We start from the raw sequence: 26738 nt of genomic DNA on the forward strand, positions 1-26738 counted from the left end.
GAAAGTTACCCAGAATGAAGCACACAGAGAAAAAGAGATAGGAAATATAAAAGAGAAGTTATGAAACTGAGAGGATAGGGTGAGAAGGTCCATCTTACATGTGGTAGGCATTCTAGGAGATAAAACAGAGAATGGGAGGTGGAGGTATCTGAAAAAGACAATGGATGAGCATTTTCAAAAATTGAAAAATATGAGCCCTCAGATTAAAGTGACTTGAACAAAATTTCCCATTTATCTATTTACCAATTACTTCCTGGATATCAGGCCCTATGTGAGGCAGATACTATGATGATGAGAGCTGACTAGGAGAAGGGCTGAAAGGTAGAGTTGGAAGCTGAGCACTGAAAACCATATAAAATGAGGACCAGCTGAAGATCATATAAAATGTGCATCAGCTCTCCATACCACTTGAACAAGGCCTGGAACAAGACCGGCTAGGGGCTTCTAAGGACCGGGCTGCAGATGGCCAGGGCTCCCCTCGTTTCACCTGTCTCTCTTTCCTTTTCTCCCCCTTTCCCTGTGCCCACATCTTGCTGCAGGCTCCCGGGCAGAGAAGAAAGCAGAGCCCCCACCTAGCAAGCCCACAGTGGCCAAGACGGGGCTGGCACTCATCAAGGATTGTTGTGGGGCCACCCAGTGCAACATCATGTAGCCCCCCTGTGGGGTACCCCGGGGCCATGGGGAACCCCCCCACCCTCTTGTCTTTATAGCCCCCATTTCACCGGGGCCCGAGAGCTCTCCAAGGCAGAAGGGGTTGAAGGCAAGTCCGTGACTGCCGCCAGAGGCCACGGGTGCGGCAGGCAGGCCTGGCCAACCTGTACAGAGTGTAGCAGTAGGGAGTCCCTCACTGTCGCATGGACCTCCCCAGAGCATGCCGAACCCAGGAGTCTGTCTCACTGTTTATCCAACCACCAGGAAAGGTCCTCCCTCAAAAAAGCGTATCTCTACTTCTTTCTAGCTGTATCTAACCCACCGTGCGAATGAACTGGGAGAGGGGCATGCTCCCCAGCTGTGTGTAGTCGTGACTTTTCAACAATCTAGCACCATGTCGGACACATCCCCCCTCACCCTCCTAGCTCTGCTGTCAGGCCTGCTCCACACGGGCACAGGTCCCCTCCCCTGTCTGTCCTCTCCCAGCACCTGGGCCCTGGAGGGCTCCACACGGCCCCCGTGTCTCTCAGGCACCACCCACATAGCATTCCCAGAGACCCAGAGGGCCCATCTGTAAAGATTGAGCTTGTGTGTGGTGTGGCATCGTGGTCACATCTCCCGCTTCCACCCATCCTGTGTCTGGGCACGGTTCACATCAGGATGGTGTCCGCTGTGCTCTCAGTCTGCCCCAGGTGTGTGCCACAAAGCAGTGGCCTGGACTGGCATGGATCCAGTGTGCAGAAGAGCTAGCAAAGAACGGGAAGCTCTGATGTCAAGTCCAGGGCAGTTGAGAATGGGACCCGAGTAGATGCTGATCTGGGCACTCCACCACTCCGGGGCCGTCAGAGAGATGCCAGCAGGATGCCACCTCACCCGCCCACCCCACAGACCTCGGGAAAGAACAGCGACGGGAGGGAGAGGCAGTGTGTGACCAGATTGTGTCCCGTCATTGGTGGCGTATTTTAACCAGCTGCCAAACACTTGAACCCGTGTAACTCCATGTACATTTGCGACAGCCAGCCCGGTACAGCCTGTGTGACCTCTCTGTACGTGTGTGTGTGTCGTGACCGGCCTAAGTAGTTAGCGTAACTCAAGATTCACTGATGTGCAGTCACCCGTCAGAGAAAATAAAAATGGAAACCACGTTCACGGCATTTTAAAAGTTTTTACTTTTTTCTTGATTCTGGAAGTAATCCGAGTAATCCATGTACATAGTAAATCATTTTAAAAGTACAAAAAGTATGAAGAAGTTCGTTTTAAAAAAGAAAAAAAAACACATTATTTCTCCAACTAGAGACCACTTTGACATTTCAACATTTTTAAAGTCTTTTCTGTGCATTTTTTCATTGTTGATATCGTATTGTGTCATTTTATAACCTGTTTTTTCCCCATTTATTATACCATCATCGTCTCCCACATCATTAAAAGCTCTTTGTAAACATTAAACACTTCATAAATCATACCAATGTCTGTTTAGTAATCCATCTTGTGGAGGTACTGTAATTCACCTGACCATTTCGTCACTATTGGATGTGTAGACTAGTTCTGGTTTTCAGTATTATAAATAGTGTCTTGGATTAGCTGGCCATGATGGCAGGTGCCTGTAATCCCAACTACTCAGGAGGCTGAGGCAGGAAAATTGCTCAAACCCGGGAGGCGGAAGCTGCAGTGAGCCAAGATCCTGCCATTGCACTCCAGTCTGGGTGACAGAGCGAGACTCCATTTCAAAAAAAAAAAAAAAATGTCTTGGGCTGGGCGCAGTGGCTCATGCCTGTAATCTCAGTACTTTGGAAGACCGAGTTGGGAGGATTGCTTGAGTCCAGGAGTTCGAGACCAGCCTAGGCGACATGGTAAACCCATCTCTACAAAAGATATGTACAGCTGGACAAGGTGGCACGGGCCTGTGGTCCCAGCTTCTTGGGAGGTGGGAGGGAGCTGGGAGGTCCTGGCTGCAATGAGCCATGATCACACCACTGTATTCCGGCCTGGGCAACAGAGCAAGACCACATCCTCTGAAAAAAAAATTAGTGTCTTGATAAACATCTAGGGGGATAAGGTTTCATCTGAATTTTTGGTTTTTTCCTTAAGATAAACTCCTAGAAGTAAATAAAATTCTTGGGCCATTCATAAGTAGCATTTTCAAAATATTTATAAATTGGCTGGGTGTGGTGGCTCACACCTGTAATCCAGCACTTTGGGAGGCCGAGGCAGGCAGATTACTTGAGGACAGGAGTTGGCGACCAGCCTGGTCAACACAGCGAAACCTTGTCTCTACCAAAAAAACCACAAAAATTAGCTGGATGTGGTGGCATGCTCCTGTAATCCAAGCTACTCAAGAGGCTGCGGCAGGGGAAACACTTGAACCCAGGAGGCAGAGGTTACAGTGAGTCGAGATCATGCCACTGCACTCGGGTGGGCAACACAGCAAGACTTCATCTTGGGAAAAAAAAAATATAAATCAAAAGGTCTTTGGTTGGCCAGGCCCTCCCAGCAGGCGGCTCGACCCCAGTCCTCCCACTCTGCGTGTTGGAGGCTTTGGTCTACACAATACTTCCCACCATTCTGATGCCAAAAAGGGCCCCTTGGGCCACTCAGTGCCAACACGCTGGCCTCACAGGACCCTGTGTCCTCCTTCACCAGCCTAGACCAAGCATGAAGCCAGACTGTATTTGTGTCCTGGGGATGCCATAACAAATGGCCTTCTACTGAAAACAGTGGAAGTGTCTCCTTTCACAGACCTGAAGGGCAAAAGTGTGAAATCAAGGCGTCTGTGGGCCCCATTCCCTCTGTGGGGAAGAATCTTTTTTTGTTTCTTGAGACAAAGTCTCTCTCTGTTGCCCAGGCTGGAGTGCAGTGGCATGATCTTGGCTCACTGCAACCTCCGCCTCCCAGGTTCAAGCGATTCTCCTGCCTCAGCCTCCAGAGTAGCTAGGACTACAGGCACACACCACCAAGCCTAGCTGATTTTTTGTATTTTTAATAAAGATGCAGTTTCACCATGTTGGCCAGGATGGTCTCGAGCTCTTGACCCTGTGATCTGCCCACCTCGGCCTCCCAAAGTGCTGGGATAACAGGCATGAGCCACTGCGCCTGGCCCGAAGAATCTTTTTTTTATCTTTTACAGCTCCTGGTGGCTCCTGGCACCTTGGCAATTCCCTGGCTGCACCCCTCCAGTCTTCGCCTCCAACTCCACATGGCCTTCTCTGCTGTATATGTGCCTCTGTGCACCCTCTCATCTTAGAAAGACAGCAGTCATTGGACTGAGGGCCACCAGAATAGAGTCTGAGCTCATCTAGACCCTTATCTTAATTACCTCTGCAAAGACTCTCTTTCCAACTAAGGTCACATTCTGAGGCTCCAGAGAGACATGCATTTGGGAAGGACCCAATTCCTCTTACCACAGACCCTTCTCGCTCTCATGTGCAGTGAAAACTCAAGACTGCAAAGGGCCCACTGTCTTCTCTTCCCCATAAAAAAATGTGGGTCAAAGCCAGGTGCTGTGGCTCATGCCTGTAATCCCAGCACTTTGGGAGGCTGAAGTGGGGAGATAACTTGAGGTTAGGAGCTCAAGACCAGCCTGGCGAACATGGTGAAACCCCGTCTCTACTAAAAATACAAAAATTAGCCAGGCGTGGTGGCGCATGCTTGTAATCCCAGCTACTCAGGAGACTGAGGCAGGAGAATCGCTTGAACCCGGGAGGTAGAGGTTGCAGTGAGCCGAGATCGTGCCACTGCACTCCAGCCTTGGTGACAGAGCAAGACTCTGTCTCAAAAATAGTAATAACAATTCCAGATGCTTCCAGATCACCAGGGCCACCTTCCAAGCTGGGAAACCTTGCAGACGGTGGAGTCTTGCACACCTAGACCTGCTCCTTTTAGAAGCCATGGGGGAGATGGATAACCGGAGTAACATTTCTTGTAGCCGGGTGCGGTGGCTCAAGTCTGTAATCCCAGCACTTTGGGAGGCCGAGGTGGGTGGATCACAAGGTCGAGAGATCGAGACCATCCCGGTCAACATGGTGAAACCCCGTCTCTACTAAAAATACAAAAAAACTAGCTGGGCATGGTGGCGCGTACCTGTAATCCCAGCTACTCAGGAGGCTGAGGCAGGAGAATTGCCTGAACCCAGGAGGCGGAGGTTGCGGTGAGCCGAGATCGCGCCATTGCACTCCAGCCCGGGTAACAAGAGCGAAACTCCGCCTCAAAAAAACAAACAAACAAACAAACAAACAACATTTCTTGTAGCTTATCACTGTGCCCTGGGTAATGTACACGCACTGGCTGGTTCCGTTCTCACATCAGCCCAACGAGTCAGGTCCTGTTATTACTTCCACTTTACAGAGGAGGAAGTGGCAGTAAATCCATTGCCCACGGTCCCTGGGGTTGTGGTGACAGAGTCATCATTCATTCCCCTCCCGCCCCACCAATTGTTCTTTTTCTTCCCTTCAGAGGGATTTAAACACATCTCTCCCATTTAAAAACAAACCAGGCTGAGAGTAGTGGGTCATGCCTGTAATCCCAGCACTTTTGGAGGCTGAGGCAGGTGCATCACCCATGGTCAGGAGTTTGAGACCAGACTGACCACCATGGTGGACACCCTTCTCTACTAAAAATACAAAAATTATCCAGGCATGGTGGCACACGTCTGTAATCCCAGCTACTCTGGAGGCTGAGGCAGGCGAATAGATTGAGCCCGGGAGGTGGAGGTTGCAGTGAGCCGAGATCGTACCACTGCACTCCAGCCTGGGTGACAGAGTGAGACTCTGTTAAAAAAAAAAAAAAAAAAAAAAGAAAGAAAGAAATTAAAAACAAACAAACTAGCCTGGGCAACATAGTGAAACCCCACCACTACTAAAAATACAAAAAATCAGCTGAGCATGGTGGTGCACACATGTAGTGCCAGCTACTCAGGAGGCTGAAGTGGGAGAATCGCTTGGGTCCAGAAGTTCAAGACCAGCCTCGGCAACCTGGCAAAATTGTGTCTCTACTAAAATTACAAAAAAAAAAAAAAAAAAAAAAAAAAAAGCCAGGTATGGGGGCATACACATGGAGTCCCAGCTATTGAGGAGGCTAAGGTGGGAGGATCACGAGCTTCGGAGGTCAAGGCTACAGTGAGCCGAGATGCACCACTGCACTCCAGTCTGGGCGACAGGACTGATACCCTGAGAAGTTAAAAATTAAATAAAACAAAACTGGACTGGGCGCTGTGGCTCATTCCTGTAATCCCAGCACTTTGGGAGGCCGAGGCCTGCAGATCATGAGGTCAGGAAATCAAGACCATCCTGGCTGACACGATGAAACCCCGTCTCTACTAAAATTACAAAAAATCAGTCGGGTGCGGTGGCACATACCTGTAATCCCAGCTACTCGGGAGGCTGAGGCAGCAGAATCACTTGAACCCGGGAGGCAAAGGTTGCAGTGAGCCACTGCACTCCAGCTGGGCGACAAAGTGAGACTCCGAATCAAAAAAAAAAAAATTCCTCTAGCTCATCTTTCCTCATGGCCTCCACCTTTCTTTGCACCTTTCCGGCCTTTCTGCTTCCACACTGGCCATAGTCTTTATTTATTTAATTTATTTTAAATTTTAGCCCAGACTAAGTCTTGGAATCTTTAAGAAAAGCTGGAGGACCATTGACCTAAACTGCACTCAGCTTCTCCGGTGTTTTCCATCTCAGGAAAGGGAACCACCGGGTTGTGCAAGGTCATCCTGATTTGCCCGTGACTCGTCTGTGTCTCCTCTGCCTATCCAATTGCCAAGTCTTTAGCATCTACCTCATAAATTTCTCCAGAATCTGGCCACATCTCCAAAGCAGCCCTGTCAATTGAAACAATGTTTTTTAAAAATATTTTTTCACCTTTTAATTTTTAAAAATTATTTATAGAGATGGAGGTCTCCCTATGTTGCTCAAGCTGGTCTTGAACTCCTGACCTCAAGCAATTCTCCTACCTCAGCCTCCCGAAGTGCTGTGATTACAGGCATGAGCCACCTCACCTGGCCTAATTATTACTATTTAAAAATGTTTTTTTTGAGACAGAGTTTCACTCTGTCACCCAGGCTGGAGTGCAGTGGTATGATCTCAGCTCATGCAACCTCCGCCTCCCAGATTCAAGTGATTCTCCTGCCTCAGCCTCCCGAGTAGCTGGGATTACAATTGTGCACCACCATGCCTGGCTAATTTTCTATTTTTAGTAGAGACGGAGTTTCTCCACGTTGGCCAGGCTGGTCTCGATCTCTTGACCTTGTAATCTGCCCACCTTGGCCTCCCAAAGTGCTGGGATTACAGGCGTGATCTGTGCTTGGGCTATTATTTTAAAAATAGAGATGGGGTCTCGCCAGCCGTGACCAAAAACAAGACAGTGGACATGATGGATTTCTTTCACAAGAAGAGAGAGCCTAGGAATTAATGGAGTTTTCTAACTGGAAGGTTTCTGTGGTTACTGTATTTTCCCACACGTAATTATAATCTGGAACAAAGGCTGAGAAATTTGGGAGGATCCTGACCACGAAGGGCTGACCATCCAGTCACCTGCTTAGTTGTGTGCTGAGTTTAAAAGGCCTCTAAAATGTAGACTGATTTGCTCTCCAACTCACAGTTCTATTTTCAGAAGGGGTGAGAAGTTGGGGAGACCCAAAATGAATGATGGCAGAACTGGATTGGTTTATAATCCCTCCCCATAAACAGACAGACAGACAAAACCACTCACTTGGAAAACTCAAAATAGATGCTTGCTTGTAAAGTTTATTGACAACTGTTTGGTCCCAACACACAAAACAGCACTTGAACCACAACAAAAATGTTCAAACAAAATAGACAATTAAGAAAAACATCTCTTTCCCCCAAACCCAATCCAAAACAAACAGTGCAAGATGGGAAAGGGGGTTTTGGTGATAACTTTTGTCTTTTTTTTTAAACAGATAAATCTAATCTGGTACATTTTTCCACCCAGAAATAAAGAATTACATTGTCTTAATGTTCAAACATCATTTTACCACATCATTTAATTAAGCCTCTGGATAAAAAAATAGATAGCAATTGGACTGGCCATTGTAGAGTACATTATGAATATAACGTGCTTCTGACGTCTTCTCTCTCATTTTCAGACAGCAATTGTTAAAGAGTCACACACATGTCCCAGACTAAGCAGCAACTCCAGTGAGTAGTACTAAGACACACTCACGGGACGGCACAGAACTTGTTTCTTCTTTTGTCGGTTGCTCAAAGAACCTGTTCTTTGAGTCTGTTCCAGGTGACTTGTAATGATACCTTTTATGGTTTTAAAGTCCACCACTCTTTACATGCTAGCAAAACTCAAGTCCAAGCGTGCAAACTCAGCCTTATGAAATCTCAGAATAAGGCAACATGTTCTCAACAACAACTTTATTACATTGTTTAAAAGCTCCTTTAAAAAAATTGCACATGTGCATTTCACTTCCTGTAACACTATGTCTGTAGCGGAAATGCCTTCAGAAGGATTCTGAGAGTGCCATGATACTTAGGGGGTTTTCCATGTTGCTCTGTCTTGACTCGGCCCATGTGTTAACAACTGGGAATCACTGGCTTCATTTAAAAGATTTGGGGAAGAAAAAAACTGACTTGTAAAAATCTCTCTGTAGCCCTTATTTTGTCGCATTTTATCAAAATGCTGGCTATGAAATCAGAGTCCATTTTCTGGCTTTCTAGAAGTTACAAAACAGAAACATTTCCCCAAAAGAAACCATCTAACTAGTAGACCTTATGCCAACAGGTTCTTTCTGCTCTATGAAGGCATCTGCCTTTTTTTTTGCCCGACAGATACAATCCATTGTAAATGTCAGGTTTCTCTAGGGGGCTGAGAGGCCACCCATCAGCGGACAGCTCAGGCACCTGGAGAGGGAGGCTGTTCCACATCAGATGCCACAAAACACCCAGACATGCTTCCAACAGCGAGAAGTAACGAGAGTAAAATCAGACACGATTAAAAGATGCTGAGCTGACAAACACACACACACAGCTTCCCAGCTACCGAAACCAGCTTTAAAATTACAATAACATGGTTCAGTGGATCAATCTTGGCCTTCCCATGTGTAGGTAGAATTCCTGTCTCTTCCCAGTGGAAATCGTATTGACCCTGCTGCTGCTGCTGAAGCACCTCCCCACTCAGCTCTGATTTGTAATTTATGCACTTCATGCATATTTTAGAAAATCAGATTCTTTCCAATGCTGCCTCTCGACACACAAGAATGTGTGTTGTCATCCGAATGCTGACTCCGTGGTCTCGATCCATGACATCGAGACCATCTCCTTTTCCTTAACCTACCTCGTATCAAATTGGAACACCGAAGGGAAGCTTAAAACATCCTCAACTTTCTAGAAAGCTCCTAAATGGAACCCCAAAGTAGAAACGTTTAAAAAAATTTGTGATGAAGCCACATTTGTCAACTACAGACATAGTTTAAATAAAAAACAAGGCACACTTACAAGTCACATGGAAGCCAGGAACCTTTCACAATCCGACCTGAAAATACACCCTCAACCCCTTGCCTACCCTTCTCCTTCAGTGTGTGAACACGCAGGCTTGCGGGACATGCCACGCACTGCGTTAATACTTTCGGAAACATCAGTAAGCAAGGCCGAGAGACTATATATGCTACATGTAGGATGACACCACAGACGTGGCTGAGCGGAAGCAAAACCGCTTCCTCCTAGTTGAGTTCTTAGTGCTTGCTTCTTTCAGAACACCATCATATTTCATAGAGTTACGAAAAATTTGGTAAAATATATTAAGGATTCTTTAACAAATGCCACAAGTTCTTCAAATAATTGAAAAAAGAAAGAAATAGAAGAAAGAAAAGAAAGATTTCAGCTCAAAGCTGTGTTCAAGGTAAAAGAAAAAAATGTTACAGAATACATCTAAGAAGGAGGAAATGGTTTCCACGGGGTTTTCAGGACAACGGAAAAGGATGTATTTTTGAAACCCACTTTTGTGTGCAGAATCAGACAGTGTTTTCCCATTCTAATTCTATATTCAAAATGGGAGTTAAAGCTGGGTTATAGGTGCTAAGGAAAAGTTGGCTGCCAATTTTACTCTATTTTTGGGTTGCTTTTTGGCCGGGCTTTCTGCGGGGTCCTTGCTGAGCAGTGACTCTGGGGTTTCGGAGGGGCAGGGAGCCATGGGGACAGCTGCTGAGCCGCAAGATGAGCTGGAGTCAGAGGTCAGAGTTCTGCTCTTTACTGGTATTGGAATCTCAATTTTTCCTTCTTGGTTTAACATCGTAATTTCTGTAAACACAGAAAAGCAAACAGACTTGAGTTCCAGGATCTGTAAGAAACATGGAGTGTGGGTTTTCTGCTTCTTGCTCATATTTTCTCAAAAGATATTAAAAAAAAAATAACCCTTGTGCTCGCTTCGGCAGCACACGTACTAAAACTGGAACGATACAGAGATGAGTATGGCCCCTGTGCAAGGAAGACACGCACATTTGTGAAGCGTTCCATATTTAAAAAAATAAAAATAAAAAAACTCTCTAAATGCTACATCTATGCCACAGCTTACATATGAGTTGTTTGGCCAGTGTAAGCCGTACAGAAATCAAATACCTATAAACTGCATCCCACCTCTCCCGATGGATTACAAACTTGTTGAGATCTCTATTTTGAGCTATAAATTAATGAGCAAAGTTTAAAGGTTTTTTTCCCCCCATTTTGGATTCTCTGCCCATTGATTCTCTCTGCCAGATATTAAGGACCCATAAACTATCCAAGACTTAAAGACTTCCTTAGGAGGTGGGTGGGTAGCTGGGGGTTGGGGGGTGGGGTCAGAGCATCTCGGTGTCAGGCAGCTCCTGGCCTACTCCATTTACAGAGGACCTACACTTCCATGGGTCTATTACCAGGGATAAGAGTCAAAGTTACCCTCAGAACCCAGAAAATGGAGTGCAGCTGGCTCTCCTGCAGTGCTTCTATGTTGCCATTTCTGTGGCTGAGTCACACGTAATTCGCCTGCTGCACAGAAAGGGCCATGCTGCTTGAAACACACGTATCGTTATGCCTTAGACTCCCACTGCGCATGGCATGGGCTCCTGCTCCCAAAGGCCCATGGAAAGTGAGACTGGCAGAGGGGACAGCAGAGCCAGCATCCGCCCAGGCTGGCCCTCACGGGGAGAGCCGCTCACAAACTACCCACATTATTTCAATTAGTTTTCTCTCATCAGGTGCATGCAGTTGAACTCACCCAGACTAAAGGCACAAAGGCCACAACCCCAAGAAAGAGCTAATATCCATCTGCCACCAACCCTAGCGAGGCACTGCAAAGGCGTGTGGTGTTCGTCTACACCTGCTTGCACAGGCTGCTTCTATCTGCTGCCAGTTACACGCCCCATCTCCTGTTTTCCAGGTCAACAGCCTCAGTTCTTTCACTGGGCAACAGGGCTGCACATTGCCAAGGACAACAACCCAGGCGGTAAAAACCAAGTCAGGAGTCCGCAGGTTGTTCCTGGTGACCCAGAAAGCAGCATCGGCAATGGGGAGAAGCCGGGTTCCCATGGACGAAGAGCAGGGAAGGACCTGCATGGGGCAGGTGGGCCGTCCTTTCCAGGGCCAGGCAACACCGCAGGGCAAGAGGGCCTGAGTTCCAATCCCAGCTCTCCCCTTGTTAGCCCAGCAGCCCTGGGCCACTGCCTCTCTAGTGATGCCGCCAGCTGCGCCTCAGTCACACAGCCTGTGGAACAAAGCGGCCGCCCCACACAGAGCCCTGGTGAGAGCTGAATGTGATGGTGTCTGTCAGCCCAGAGCACAGGGTTGGTGCCAATGCCTGCACTAGGCTGGGACTGTGTGCTCGGCTTCCTATCCGTTCTCAGATCACTGGGCAGAGTCCAGGAGCTCCAGTCACAGATGGCTCCCTCCGTTCACCCCTTTATAAAGCCCTTAGGCCCTCTGGGTCCCCACCACAGGTGACTTGTATATCTGGTGGCAGGTGTGCCTCAGAGTGGCCAAACCCTCACAAAGTCTGGGAGAGCAGAGGCCCAGGAGGACCCTCACCCTCCTCTGTGGGCCTGTCCACAGCCCTGCACCACCAGCCCCCCAGATCTGCCGACTGGCCCTTGCCTGATGCTTGCCAGGCAACCTTGGGCTGTGAATCCAATTCTGCAGAAACTCCAGTGGGGAAAGAAGGTCGAATACTCAGCACAGGTGTTTTCCACCTGAAAAGGGGTGGTCTCCTCCCACCTCCATCAAGCATTTACTGTATCGGTGTCACATCGTGGCTTCAGGTTTTAAACCCCAAAGAAAACCCCCCCCAACAACAGGGGTCACCTACCCGAAGGCTCTTGAGGGTGCTCCTCAAACTGAATGAGATCAGCAGACTGGAGGACGACAGGGTCTGGTCTCAGCTGAGGGGACGGCACGCACGAGGGCACGGGCGCACACAGGAGGTCGGCGGGGGGGTCCTCAGTCAGGCGGAGAAGCTCCTGCTCTGTGTGACTGGGCCCTGGGCAGAGGAGGCGGCCGTGACGCTGCAGGACCTCTACGCCCACCCAACCACGCTCGCCGGACTCACACCGCAGGTTTTCCTTTTAAGCCAGGCGTCCCCAAACTTTGTACACAGGGGGCCAGTTCCCTGCCCCTCAGACCGTCGGAGGGCCGCCACATACTGTGCTCCTCTCACTGACCACCGATGAGACAGGTGCCCCTTCCCGAAGTGCGGCGGGGGCCGGATCAATGGCCTCGGGGGGGGGGGCCGCAGTTTGGGGACGCCTGTTCTAAGCCTTAAAGACTGAGAGTCAAGAAATACTTAAGGTATTTAAAAAATGAAAACCAAACCAAAAAAAAAAAAAAAAAAACAACCCCAGAAGATCCTGATAATGGAATGCCTTATAAGCCAGTTGTCCTGAAGACCTGTGTTCTCAGGAAAAGGCCCGAGCAGGGAAAAGGGTCCTGCAATCAGCTTCCAGAGAGTGGGGGACAACCCAAGATGGGGTATACATAGCTATCAGCATGTGGAAGCTCAGAATCCAAAGCCCTGGGCCCCAGTTCCCCGGCTTCCTAGCTGCCAGCTCTGGGTAAGCTATAGTATAGAACCGCCCGAGATTTCTGTGCCTCCGCTGCAGCGCACAGGTGAGTGCTGCTGAAGGCTGTGGGCCAGCTTAGGCAGATGATTCCCAGTGGGGTGCCTCATAAAATGTCAAATGCTGTGTAACTCAGTTATCCTAAGGGCACAGGGCACAGGGCACAGTAACGCACTATCTATTCTCACCTAACACAATGAATTCAAAAGTCCTTCAGAAAAGTGAGAACTGCTTTAACATGCATGAGAGTTGGCCTCTCCTACAGAGGTGGATCAACCTGAAATCTATGTGACTTGGTGTAATTCTGGGTAATATTAATCTATTAGTCCAGGCGTCCCCAAACTACGGCCCACAGGCCGCATGCGGCCCCCCGCCGCACTTCAGGAAGGGGCACCTCTTTCATTGGTGGTCAGTGAGAGGAGCACAGTATGTGGCGGCCCTCCAACGGTCTGAGGGACAGTGAACTGGCCCCCTATGTAAAAAGTTTGGGGACGCCTGTATTAGTCTATCAAGTTCTGCCTGGGGCTACCCTGCAACAAAGATGCATTGCCCAGGCTGAGTCAGGCTCCCTGAGCCCTCTTCTGGACCAGGCTTGGCATTGGCCTTCTGTGTCTGCTCTGAACTTGCCAGGTCCAGTCTTAGCTCAAGTCAGTTGAGTGAGAATCCCCTCACCCTTGAGATCTCATCACCCTTCACATCTGACCCAATTCCTTAGCCCCAAATACCGATGTCTAGATCATTGGCCTGCCTGCCTGTAGCAGGAATCCTCTTAGTAATTTTCCACCCGCTGAGCCCTCACTCTGCTCCTAGGCTATGTACTGGGAGTTGCCTCTCTCACCCGTGTTCCAAGAGTCATGAATTTCCATTATAACAAGTGTCAGAGTAATTTTGTTCTTCAACACCTGAAGTGGGGTAAGATGATCATTATGGGGGTGCCAACATCCTTCAGGGACTTTAGCCGGTTGACCATGCAGTGCTAACAAACATGGGTCAATTTTTCTTCGTTACTAACTTAATACCGAAACTGCTTTTAAAAATGTATGACTATTTAACTTCAGCGAATGAGATGACTTTCTGGAGTCCTCTCACTTGCTCTCCCCGACCCCAAGCCATTTCTCCTAGAATTTCACAAGCTCTGCTGTCTCTGCTCTTCCTCTCTTACCACTGCCGCCGGCACCAAGCTTGCGTTCCGAGGCTGTGTGCGGTTCGGACACCTCCAGGATGCGGGAGCCCTCTGAGGGCTGGTTTTCATGACTGGCAGGGGAGAGACTGAGTGAATTCAAACGACCTAGAGGACAAACAGCACCCGTCAGAGAGAAATGTCAGTGAGAGAACCGTGATTTTTTAAGTGGGGAGGGGATGGGTGCTTACTTACTTTTCATGTCATTTTTTAACACTACAATTCTCTTATGACCATGTCCTTTTATCCAGACCACCTGCACACAAGACATACTACTGGTTAAGCAGTGGAAAAGGAGGGACAGAAGCCCTAACATTCAGGAAGAGTGTGACCTATGGCACCTGCCTGAGGCTAGAATTTAGGAACCGAGTTACTGCCGAGAAGCATGTTTCTCTACTCTCCCCTTAGCTTTTTTTTTTTTTTGAGACAGAGTTTCGCTCTTGTTACCCAGGCTGGAGTGCAATGGCGCGATCTCGGCTCACCGCAACCTCCGCCTCCTGGGCTCAGGCAATTCTCCTGCCTCAGCCTCCTGAGTAGCTGGGATTACAGGCACGCGCCACCATGCCCAGCTAGTTTTTTGTATTTTTAGTAGAGATGGGGTTTCACCATGTTGACCGGGATGGTCTCGATCTCTTGACCTCGTGATCCACCCGCCTCGGCCTCCCAAAGTGCTGGGATGACAGGCTTGAGCCACCGCGCCCGGCTCCCCTTAGCTTTTAAAGCAACAGAAGAAGCTGACAGAAACATGCCCCTATAAAAAGCATAGTAGTTCAAAAATCCTGAGACACAGCTTCAGAAATAGTCTTTATAATTCTTAAAAAGACTCTTCCAAACACAAGCTTTGGCATATAAATTAAAGTAGTTCTCACATGAGAGCTCTTGCCGGTTTTTTTTGCAGAAACTAAACACAACCTAAAAGAATTAAGAGCAATCTCTCAGACCCTTAAACTAAGTCATTATCAGAATCTGCAAGTCCTCTCCCTGATGGTGCCACTCTCAATCTCAGTCAAGGAGAGGTGTGGTGGTGGAGCTGGGCTCTCGGGCCCCCCACATGGACACGCCGTGGCCAGGTCCCTGAGCTCAGCTCCCAGGTGAACATCGCCTACGGCCTTCCTACCTCCTCTCTTCTACTGTTTTCACTCCGGCTCAATCCCTCCATCTAACACTGACCCAGACCTCGGCAGTGGCCAGGATCCTAGCCCATTCCCTGCTTCCATGCTTGGTTCTCTGGGCTCTACCATAGACAGCAGCCACGGGGGTGCTTTTCAATTGCAAACCTGGGCTCTAGCTTTCTCCACCACGCCCTCGCTAACAGAGCTCTCAGCTCCCTGTTAGGCTCTCAACACTCCATGACACTTGTCACTGTCCTGTATCTGCTTATGTTAACCCCTCTGCCCAGAATGCTCTCTCCCCTCCTTGTCACGCGGTTCTCTCAGGCACATCCTTGCAGGTTCCACACCAGATTTCCCACACAAGGCAAGTGGGGCCTGACACAGCCCTCCTCAACACACCCACTGAACACGGGCTCCTGGCCGTCACTGAGCTGACCACTTTGACTAGCTGCCTGCTTGGTGGTCCTGACTCGCTCATTACCCAGCACCTTTCTGGGGTTACAGCCTGAGACTTACTCACCAGGCAGGCAGGGATTTAATGAAGGTTTAGAGATCAAGGAGAAATGCTAAAATCATTTACTTTAGGCCAAAGGTATGTTTTTAAAAGATCAGTTCAAAATGCCTGCCACTGTGTCATTCTGGCAGCATTTTATTTTTCTGATCAGGAAAGTTAGCTGTGGGTCTTCGGAAGATACGCTCCCAAAAGCTGAGAAAAACGCCCACCTGTGGGATTGCCCCCAAGAGCTCCTCCACGCTGCTGTGGCCGTAGGTCTTGGGCTGCAGAGTTTCTCCGACATACTTGGTGTAGGCCATGGAAAACTCGTGAAGGAAAATCTGCTGGTAGTGGTAAGTATGAAGTAAAGACCGCACGTTCTTTGCAAACAAATACAGACTTGTGAGCTTCACACATTCTTCTGTCTTATCATTAGTGAACACCTGGTTAAAAAGAAAAGGCAGCATCAGAAATGTCAGTGACTGGCCCTGCCCCCTGGAAAGTTAGGGCCTCCTGCTGAGGGAAAAGGCCCAGAGTTGAAGATGAGGAGTCAGACAACAAAGATGACAAAGATGAAGAAGATGATGACCAAAGAGACAAGGACGGAGACAACAGACACAAAGAAAACGAAGACGACGATGAAGATGAAGGCAAAGACAAGACAAAGATGACGAAGAAGTAAGATGAAGACGACAAAGATGAAGACAAATGAGACGAAGACGGATTAGATGAAGATGACAACAAAGAAGAAGATGAAAAAAGAGGAGGAGGAAGACGAAGGGGGAAGGGCAGAGGGGGAGGAAAGAAGGGAGCGGGGAGAGGGTGATGCGGGATTGATTCAGGGTTTCCTCCGAGAGCAGGCTACAGCCTCCAGCAAACTCCAGTTCTATTTCCAAGTCTGAGGCTGCAGAGATCTGAAGAAAGCGTGTGAGCAGGGCAGAAATCGGGGGAGGCAAACCGAGGTGGCCAATGACTGTACAGACGGTGAACACTGAGGCCATTAAACCGCATCTCCCAAATCAGTTTTCAAGAAACACTGTGAGGGAGGATGACGCTAGCATTCTTTAAAAACACATCAAAAGCAACAAAAAAACAAACACAAAACCCTTGTGTATACAGGGTAAGGAAGATTTCTTTACCACAAACCCTTTCAGAGTCTTTGACATGCTCTGGAATTGCCAGGGAGTTCCCAATCTTAGCTGCCCGGGGAAAGTCCTTTGTCCTGGAACATTCATTAACACAGTCCAGAACTGGTGTTCTGTGGATACTAACAGGGTAAGACAATGTCGGATTTATATCCTTTCATTATTTAATGATCTGTCCCATAGTTACATGATAACGGTATATTATTCTTTTACATTGTTGAGGCTCATTTGCTAATATCTTATTTAGGATCATTTTCTTGTAAGGGACTACCTTATGTTTTTGCTATTAAAGTTTATTTTGGCTTCATAAAAGTAAGTGGTAAGGTTTACTGTTTTCTTTTTTGGCAGCCTTGAATAGTATTTTGCTGCTTCTTTTTTTTTTTTTTTTTTTGAGGCGGAGTTTCGCTCTTGTTACCCAGGCTGGAGTGCAATGGCGCGATCTCGGCTCACCGCAACCTCCGCCTCCTGGGCTCAGGCAATTCTCCTGCCTCAGCCTCCTGAGTAGCTGGGATTACAGACACGCGCCACCATGCCCAGCTAATTTTTTGTATTTTTAGTAGAGACGGGGTTTCACCATGTTAACCAGGATGGTCTTGATCTCTTGACCTGGTGATCCACCCGCCTCGGCCTCCCAAAGTGCTGGGATTACAGGCGTGAGCCACCGTGCCCGGCCGAGTATTTTGCTTCTTAAAGATGGGTTCTTGCTATGTTGCCCAGGCTGGTCTCAAACTCCTGGGCTCGAGAGATTCTCTAGCCTCAGCCTTCTTAGTAGCTAGGATTATAGATGTACACCACCTTGCCAAGCCCCAGAATGATTTTTTAAAAGGTAGATTTATCTAGTCTTTTAGGGTTGGTTAAAATTCCATTGTTATCCCACTTGGCCCTGATGTATTTTTCAGTAGTAAATTTCAGTGATCTTTTATAGTCTCTCTTACGGTAACTGGTCTAATTTTTAACTTTTTGAGTGAATTTTGGTAACTTATTTTTTTCGAGGATTCCATTTATTTACTCTATGTTTTTATATCTATTGCCCAAGAACTGCATGTAGTATTAAGATTCTGCCAATCCTGAAGTGCCATTCTTGAAAGGCTGCCTGGGGGGTGGGCTGGCCGACCTTCCTTTCCGCCCTCGCCTCACTGATCTCTCACTTCAAGCCACCAAAGAGACCAGCTAATTCAGAAAGACTAACAGTAGCAAAATCCATCCTGGAAGAGGACAAACACACGCCAGTGTCAGGACTTGGAGACCAGGCTTCATTCTGGCTTCTGCCACTCATTTAGGCAGCGCGGCTTCACTGCCTGAGGTCTCAATGTGTTCATCTGTGAAATCTCTTCCAGCTCTACACACTCTAACTATACCAGCAGGTAATCTACAAGTACCCAAGCCATAATCTTCAATAACAGTTCTAAAAAACCATTAACATGCTCACCTCAACCAAGTACGGCAGGCTCTTCAGCAGTTCTGTCAAGGACATGAATCCGTATTCACAGGGGTTAAGGGGAGTGTTGTGGGTACTTTCATAATGTCTCTTGAGCTCCTCAACAGAAAGATGGGTGGTTCCTTCCCAAGACATCAACAGTACCAGCAACTGGGCAGTGAGAGATCGCAGAGACTTGCGGTTGATCAGCTGAATCTGTTTGCCAGATTCTGTATCGGTTACCTGGGGAAAACAAGAATTCACACTTTTCAGAACTCAGGAGAGACAACGTAGGTTATACCTAACTCAGCTCATTTCATTTTGGTTAATGAGACCAACAGATGAAAAATCTTTTATTTTTTCTCTTACACTGAAATAAAGCAAGCGGATTTTTTTTTTTTTTAGCTTCTTTGGGACACCAGACCAACAACGAAGCAGAAACTGTCTTCCCCCTGCTGATCCAAAACTAAAAGCTCTCATCAAGGTAATAATGGGGGAGGAAATTGCATCGTTCTCTTATATTTCTTCATTCATTCTTTCCACCCCCTCCACTGTAAGGAGGAGAAAGACTGGTCAGCTGATGGCCAGGGGCCCAAGCTTGTGAAGTGTGGGCTGCTATGCTCGAGGTGGGGTGGGGGATGGGGAGGCAACACTCACATGGCTTCTGTGCAGACCCAGCTTAGCCCACATGCATCCCCAGGGCTGGACCGGGGAGGTGAGAGAGGGCCTACTCTGACTACAAGGCAAGCTGCATTTTTCTAGTCTGTTATTACTAACCACAAAGCTGGTATTTTCATCTGACTAGTACCTGTCCATTCCTCAATTATTTCAGACCCTCAAGGAGATAAAAGGTTTAGGTCAGGCGTCCCCAAACCTTTTACACAGGGGGCCAGTTCACTGTCTCTCAGAAGTTTGGAGGGCCGCCACATACTGTGCTCCTCTCACTGACCACCAAGGAAAGAGGTGCCTCTTCCTGAAATGCGGCGGGAGGCTGGATAAATGGCCTCAGGGGGCCGCAGTTTGGGGATGCCTGGTTTAGGTGGTTAAATGCATTGAGAGGAAAACCCTGCAAAACAGACAGAGATTGTCATTTGGGAACCAAACACCCATATGAAGAAACATGCATCTGGTGACTGAGACCAGCAGGACTTGGGTGGCGGGGCTGAGTTTACGGACTCGGCCTTTCCTGGCACAAAAACAGTTAGAGCTTTGGCACACGTGTGGCTCCAGCACTGCTCTCATAAACAATACTTATCCTGACAGCTCGTCGGCCCCCTTTATCTGGTTTTCCTGCCAGAGCCAAAGGTCTCCGCAGGGCTAAGATGGCACTCTTTGGACCTTGGATTCTGAGAGGCAGACAGAGGTGGGTGGCACCTGAGGTGTCATTCCAAGACCAGGGCTTCTTTATCTGGTTCTGCCAGAACCAAGGCAGGAGGGAGGCTGGCAGGCTCCCACCCCACTTACCATGGGTATGGGACTGTATAGACTTCCTCCTCAGAAGCAGGTTTAATCAACCAGTCGATATCAGTCCAGGGGATCCCAGTCATCTTAGCTACCCAGATCACCACTACCACAGCCGCTTAGGAAAGAAACGAAACCAGAGCGTGCTCCTCTGGTGCAATTTGGATCCATCCCTTGATTCTCAATCCCGGCTACTATGCATTAGAATTACCTAGGGAGCTTTTAAAAACACCAATGCTCAGAGTGCGCTGGGACTAATTCTATAGGAATCTCAGAGTAGGGTTGGAGAAGCTCCCAGGAGACCCAGTGGGTGGCCAGGGAGGTACCAGGGAGCCTCTCTCAGCTCTCCCCATCCTTGCTGCTCACACCCCAGCTGCCCGACTGCTACACTCACCCAGCAAAGCCCTAGGTCATGGCATGGGGTCTTCCTATCCACCTGAGCCCACCCCTTTCATCATCCTGGGCAACTGAACAACCAGGGAACTGTCCCACATCACAGCCTTTCAGTGCCTTGCCTCTGTCATCTCCAAGGACATCCTCTTCTGTTCAATTTCACTGCAGACACCCGTCTCCAGGGTCACAGTGTGAACCTGTCATTACCCTATCCAACATAAATCATTCAAACCTCCTGAGCATCCCATGTGTGAAAGGCAGTCTGGAGCTGCTGTTGGGGTGAGAGAGCAGAAAGAGACTCTACTGGCTCGACTCCTCCCCCTCCTCAAACCTCACCGGCATCGCTGCCTCCTGTCTGTTCCCAATTCACCAGCCCCCTGCCCCGCTTCACTCTCCTCTTTTGTCATCTTGGCACTGACATTCTTGTCAATATTTAAATTCCCTCATCCCATGCCTTTTCCTGGCACCCATCAGTAAACTCCTACCTGGAATCCAACCACCTGCTTTCCCTGAGCCCGCACCTGCAAAACCACACCCCAACTGCTGCTCTCACAAAGTCTATAGTGGGTACCTGTAATCCCAGCTATCTGGGAGGCTGAGGCAGGAGAACTGCTTAAACCCGGGAGGCAGAGGTTGCAGTGAGCCAAGATTGCACCACTGTACTGAATACTGGGTGACAGAGCAACACTGTCTCAAAAAAAAAAAAAAAAAAAAAAAAAAAAACCCACCACAGTGGGGAGGCAAGGGAGAATGAACCCATTCTAGCTGTTTAAGGAACTAAATGACACAGAAATAAATGCAGCTAGTAATGGGCCTGCAACTGGGGGTGCCATCCTTCATGTTTGCCTTTCCATTCCTTCCTCCTGGCAGTGACTTTTCCTGGTCCTGTGGGGGAGGGGCCTGAAAACTGGCAGCTGCTCAGGGAGGGCCAGTGCAGTCCAGGGCAGAAAACAGGACGACTGCCCTCTCTACTATACCTCTGCCAATGACAAAGGCCACTCTGCACCCACGCTTGCTCCTAAGCCTACTCTGAAGTGGGTGAGAATGCGGAGAGAGAAGACACAGTGTGTGATTACGGGCTCCCAAGAACGTCGGAGGCAAAGCTCTCACTGGAAGGAGTCGAGCTCAGGCAGGCAGTGCTGAGGTGACCTTCACCCCAGGCCACCTGACGGGCGAACCCTGGGGTGAAGCATGACCTCATCAGTTCACAAAGGCGTTGCTTTGGTAAGGCCATTCAGAAACACACAAGAGGAAGACCAAAAATGTAAACTCCCGAACCAAGGCTTCTCCTATTACCTAATAAGTACTAATGACACAAAAGCAACAGTAAGTAGTTCAAGGTGTAAATACAGAAACGCTACAGCACAAGCAAACGTCCTAATGAGAATTCAACCACCATGGGTTTTATCCCATGAGGATAAAAAACACGTTTACCTTCACGACATGGCAGAGTTTCTGAGTTAAAGCTGAAATGGAACTGACATCATAGTCTTGGAGACGAAATGTATAACCAAAAGTTTTAGAATATTCTGTAAGGAGATCTGTCATCATAAGGCAGTTATCTTTTTGGGACCGAAGGAGCTTCACAAACTGGGCAGCTAGTGCTTTGAACCGCTCCACCTCTGTCAGAGTAAGGATCTTTTCTTCTCCACATTCCAGTACCTTCAAAAACACACGGTGGGAGGGGAGGAATCATCAAAATACGGTTGTTTATAGAATTAAACAGCACAAAAATGTATGCAACTAGTAAACAAAAAACAAGTCAGTGTTATTGAATGGGTGTAAAGTTTCAGTTCTGTAAGACGAAAAAGATCGGAAGATTGCTTATACAACAACGTGAAGATCTGATCACTAGTGGACTGTAGATATGTAGTTATGGTGGTAAATTCTATGTTATGTGTATTTTGCCACAATAAAACACTTTTTAAAAAGCACTTCAATAGTAAAAAAATAATATGAATAAAATCAACAGAAATGTGGTTTACCTTAGCAACAGCTTTAGAGCTTAGCACTGACATTACCTCATGTACTCAGCCCTATCTTCAACACGAAGGATTTGAAAAGTATAAAACTAATATTTATAAATTTGAAAAGTATAAAACTAAGCGAATATTCAGTGTAAGAAATTGACCAGGAGTGGTGGCTCAAGCCTGTATTCCCAGTACTCTGGGAGGCCAAGGCATGTAGATCAGTTGAGGTCAGGAGTCTGAAACCAGCCTGGACAACATGGTGAAACCCCATCTCTACTAAAAATACAAAAAGTAGCTGAGCATGCTGGTGCGCCTGTACTCGGGAGGATGAGGCAAGACGATTGCTTGAACCCAGGAGGTGAAGGTTACAGTGAGCCAAGATCAAGCCACTGCACTCCAGCCTGGGCAATGAGTGAAACTCTGTCTCAGAAAAAAAGAAATCAGCATACTTAATCCTTTTTCAATAATTACTCTAAAACAAGTTTGAATAATTCTATACTTCTTTACTGAAGGAAAATGCCATATTTATCTAAAAATAATAATGAGTCTGTAATATTGATTCTCTGATGCGAACAGCTTAGATTTTTATCCTTTCTCCTAACGCCCTACTTCCCAGGAAAATAGGTCTTGAACGTGAAAAAAAATTTCCTATATGTTGTTCAGAAAAATACTTTATAAAAGATTTTCTTCACTCACTTGTAAAGTATCAGGTATGGCTTCAAAAAGTTCAAGTAGTTTGGTAAACCCATAGTATGCAAGTTTGCACTGCCGGCCAAAATGGTGATGGTAAGAGGGAATAAATTTATTAAAGGGCATCCGGAAATGGGGTTGGTGACGCAGCAAATCAACGACATCCTTGGAGAACTGTTTTGTCCTTTCTATTTCATCCTGAGTGCGTTCTTTAAAAAAACATAAAATCACAATTTTTTTCTACCCATTTGTGTTCAACGCCCACACCATAGTAAATCCTTTTTAGAATTTATAAGTGGTATCATTCTTGCCTTCCAAACACACATGACCTAAAAAACAAACACCTATACTCTTCCCTCTTTGCAAGTTGTTCTCAGACATGTTCCAGGGCAGAATACCAGGCAAGTCATGATACTATTAAAATAAATGATGAAATGCATATATATTAATCTTACAAGCTTGAAATCATTTCTAGCCCCTGCCCCATATATATTAACATGACACACACCCAGGTCCCTGTACTTAAACAAGTACTCGAGAAATTATTCCTATGAAATCACACTTCTGAATAGCCCCAATTTTTTTTGTTTATTCATCTGATCTTCATTAAAACTCGCTGGCAGAAAAGAGTATCAGTCTTCAATAGCTGAACCAAAATAAAGAGGAGGAAAAGCTTAAGCTGAGATTGTTTCTATAAATTTTTAGGTGAGAACTGGAAAAATCCTGGCATTACTAACTTTAGCCCTGGAATTCTATGATTTCATGGATACCAATATTCCGTACGGTTTAAGAACCAGATAATAGAAGGAGCAAACAGCCATACAGTCATCCCTTGGTGTTCTCAAGGGATTGGTTCCAGGACCCTGCTTGGACACCAAAATCCACACTACTCAAGTCCTGCGGTCCACCTTGTCAAACCCGCAGATACGAAAAATTGGCCCTCGGTATCCGGGGGCTTCGCATCCCTCGAATACTGTACTTTCTATCTGTATGGGGACCTGTGCAGTTCTGATCTCAACTGTAACTATTAAAATTTGAAAGACAAAACAAATCATTCATGTGAGTTGTCTTCCTTTCTCAAGTGTACACAGTAAATAAAGTAGCTCAGAGTTAAAAAGAAGAGAGAAGCAGCAGCCATGGTAACAGATTCTCAAAGGAGGAGTATGGCTCACACAACCACAAGACAGGCTGCAGAAGGAATCTGCGGGAAGTGCTGATCATGCCTGCTTTTCCCGTTGGAGTGAATTCTAAAAAGCCAGCCTACTTTTCTTCTTGAGAACAGCTTCACCTACTTTGAAGAACTCAGAATCCAATGAGCAGCAGTTTTCACACTGTGCTTTCTGTGGAATCTTCAGGAACCACAGGAGGGAGGAAAAAAACCACATTTTCTCTGCCATGCTATTTTCAAATAACAGGAGGCAGACAATATCCTTCCAGCAAATGTAAGTCACATACCTCTTTTGGGAATACAAATCACCATTTCATTATCTTGTTGGGATAAGCAGATGGTTGTGTCTGGAATCTCTGATACGATGTCAGTCAACTCACAAACACCGTATTCAGTGACATCCCAGTCCTTTGAGAAACACCTAATTTTAACAATGGAAGTGGATACAGAATGAGTAATATCATCCATCGGTAAAAGAACTACAAGTTTTCCAAAAGAGTGCTTAATAGAAACATTATATAAATACTTAGAATTCAAGGCCGGGCGCGGTGGCTCAAGCCTGTAATCCCAGAACTTTGGGAGGCCGAGGCGGGTGGATCACCAGGTCAAGAGATCGAGACCACCCTGGTCAACATGGTGAAACCCTGTCTCTACTAAAAATACAAAAAATCAGCTGGGCATGGTGGCCCGTGCCTGTAATCCCAGCTACTCAGGAGGCTGAGGCAGGAGAATTGCCTGAACCCAGGAGGCGGAGGTTGCGGTGAGCCGAGATGGCGCCATTGCACTCCAGCCTGGGTAATAAGAGTGAAACTCTGTCTCAAAAAAAAAAAAAAAAAAAAAAAAAAAAAAAAAATTTAGAATTCGGGAGAAGATAAAGTGTCTTAAAATCTTTGCTTTCATTTCTGTTCATCAACTCACCAGTGATAAGCCTGTGAGAATTCTCTCACAATGACCTGTTTGCTGGCCTGGGATTTGAGAAGTTTTAGTAAATCCTGAGTAAAGCGCTTCACCTGGGCCCTGTGGGTAAGGGTCAACAGACGTTTTGAGCCCATTCCAAGAATCTGCAAAGCAAATGGTTTGATTATTTATATATGTAAGGCCTCAGCACACAGTGACTTCCCTGCTGCTGGCTCACCCTCTTTTCTGTTACTGGCCTCAGATAATGACTCCCCTTATGTAGAATGTGTGCAATTTCAAACACATGTGAATAAACAAAATGTAGCTGGTCAAAAGGAATGAGTCCAGCCTCCTGAAACTCTATTTTTTTTGCTCTGGTGCACCCTCTCCCAAATAGTCGTTGAGTACAGAAACGAAACGTGTAATCTTTTGAAAAGCAGTGAGTACAGAAATGAAAAGTGTATCAGTTGTCCAGACAAACTGGTCTAGAGAACCAATTCAACTCTAAAAGACAGTTCAAGTTTTTCAAGCCGTTTTTAGTGAGTGGGAAGCTACGGTAACACTGTGAGTTGACTGGCAAAATCTTCACACAATTGGGTGCTATACTCTAGCCCAGCTAGTTACACATTACACTATGTCTCCAACTAGTTACATTTAGAAGAAAGGTTAAGCCCTTGACTCTCACCTTGGCACCAACATACAGTATGTGGGTATTTATGGCAGCCCTCTTATAATCATGAACAATTCTGGAGAAAGCCTTGCTGGGATGAAGAATATCTGTAGAGCCTAGAGGGAAAATACTCCTCAGTCCTCCAAGGAGTTCCTCGAAAACAGAGAACTAGTAGCTTTCTGAAAAGCTGAAAAGCCACCTCTGAGTGTTATTCCTTCCCTCTGAAGAAAGCTCTTAGAGGACGTTCTGCCCAGAACTGACTTCTTAGGATTAGGTTACTACCTATCCTGTTTCTTTGATGGAGACAGACAAAGCCATGGAGGAATATTCCTGCCTTACCTGCAACACATGAGGCACTGCTTCTAATAACTCAATCAGCTTGGAGTATCCGTAGTCTGACACTCGGCACTGTTTTGCAAAATGATGATGATAGGATGGGATGAAATGACTGATGGGTATGACACAAGATGGCTGGCTTTTCAGCAAGTCAATCACTTCTCTACTGAACTGGATCAGCTGGGGGTTCCCTACAGGACTCTTTGAACGCAGAAGCCAAGGGTCTAGAGGAAAAAGAACATGTATAAGACAAAAAGGACAGATTTGAATTCAACCACGGGGAAGCAGACGAAACCAAATAGAGTAGCTGCTTTATGTCTCAGTTTCTATATTCGGGTCTCATAGTCCAATAACTAGCTAGTCTATCTTATTCACAGGCTGGCAAATGCTGTCCTACTAATCCTCAAAGTTAAGTGGCCACGGCAAAGCAGAATCTACTACAGTGTTATTTATAGTAGAAGTGAAAATACACAAAAAGCTCCCAGTTTAGAAACTGGTTATATTTCAAAGATCCATCTGGAACCTGGTCATGTGGAACATACTTTCCCACAAAGTTATAAATGGTCATCAGGAAGGTAGCCCAGAAGAGCAAAATTAACCCATAGTGGAACTGAAAATGTTGTTACCCAGAAAACCACAGAAAGTGATGTTGTAAAATTAGCATGACATAAAAGGGTATAAGAGACAGGTTTTTGCACCATCTTGACTGCTTATACCCAATTAAAGAAATATAAATAATCAGATGGAAATCTTTACAGAAAGGTGGAAGAGTCTTGTGGGCACAGGGCTTAGGAGAAAGGAGTAGTGGCCCCTGAGAAGTCCAGGACAGAGGGAAAACGAAGGAGGTATCCTCTAAGAAACCTGAGTACGGATACTGCTAAGAGCAGGCTGACTCAGGCAGAATTCCTTGGTTATCCTCACCTTTTCTCCTGTAGGGCAGAAGAGGCGGGAGAAGACAAAGGAGTGTTGGGGACAAAGAGAAGGAAGTATGTGTATATAAAGGAAGGCAACAATTTAAAGTGCTATTCATAGGCAGCAGCTTTAGACGTCTCCGACTCAGGATATGCCTGAAACTCAGACACTCACCCAAATCTAGATCCAAATACCTTGGT

General features: G+C 46.8%; 2 protein-coding genes and 1 non-coding gene across 9 annotated transcripts in view; 2 read left to right on the plus strand and 1 right to left on the minus strand.

Moving 5' to 3' along the window:
- Positions 1–1805, plus strand: part of BMERB1 (bMERB domain containing 1) — a 145885-nt gene extending 144080 nt beyond the window's left edge. The window contains exon 6 of the mRNA XM_010332597.3: positions 540–1805. Within this exon, the coding sequence (XP_010330899.1) occupies positions 540–652 (113 nt within the window). The 3' untranslated portion in view covers positions 653–1805. The remainder of the gene's footprint in view (positions 1–539) is intronic.
- A 5566-nt stretch (positions 1806–7371) lies between these two features.
- Positions 7372–26738, minus strand: part of MARF1 (meiosis regulator and mRNA stability factor 1) — a 48971-nt gene continuing 29604 nt past the window's right edge. For all 7 annotated transcript variants that reach the window (XM_074381587.1, XM_039478106.2, XM_074381588.1 and 4 more), the window contains 11 exons: positions 25630–25850; positions 24642–24784; positions 24011–24144; positions 22562–22764; positions 21330–21557; positions 18054–18284; positions 15710–15922; positions 14070–14130; positions 13857–13982; positions 11947–12117; positions 7372–9911 (listed from right to left, as the gene is read on the minus strand). In XM_074381587.1, the coding sequence (XP_074237688.1) occupies positions 9670–9911; positions 11947–12117; positions 13857–13982; positions 14070–14130; positions 15710–15922; positions 18054–18284; positions 21330–21557; positions 22562–22764; positions 24011–24144; positions 24642–24784; positions 25630–25850 (1973 nt within the window). In that variant the 3' untranslated portion in view covers positions 7372–9669. The remainder of the gene's footprint in view (positions 9912–11946; positions 12118–13856; positions 13983–14069; positions 14131–15709; positions 15923–18053; positions 18285–21329; positions 21558–22561; positions 22765–24010; positions 24145–24641; positions 24785–25629; positions 25851–26738) is intronic.
- On the plus strand, positions 10030–10133 carry LOC120367426 (U6 spliceosomal RNA). The gene has a single exon (XR_005581816.1). It is a non-coding gene; the product is annotated as a U6 spliceosomal RNA (small nuclear RNA).

This window comes from Saimiri boliviensis, chromosome 12, assembly GCF_048565385.1.
Source record: "Saimiri boliviensis isolate mSaiBol1 chromosome 12, mSaiBol1.pri, whole genome shotgun sequence".
In the NCBI taxonomy this organism is placed as follows: Eukaryota; Metazoa; Chordata; class Mammalia; order Primates; family Cebidae; genus Saimiri; species Saimiri boliviensis.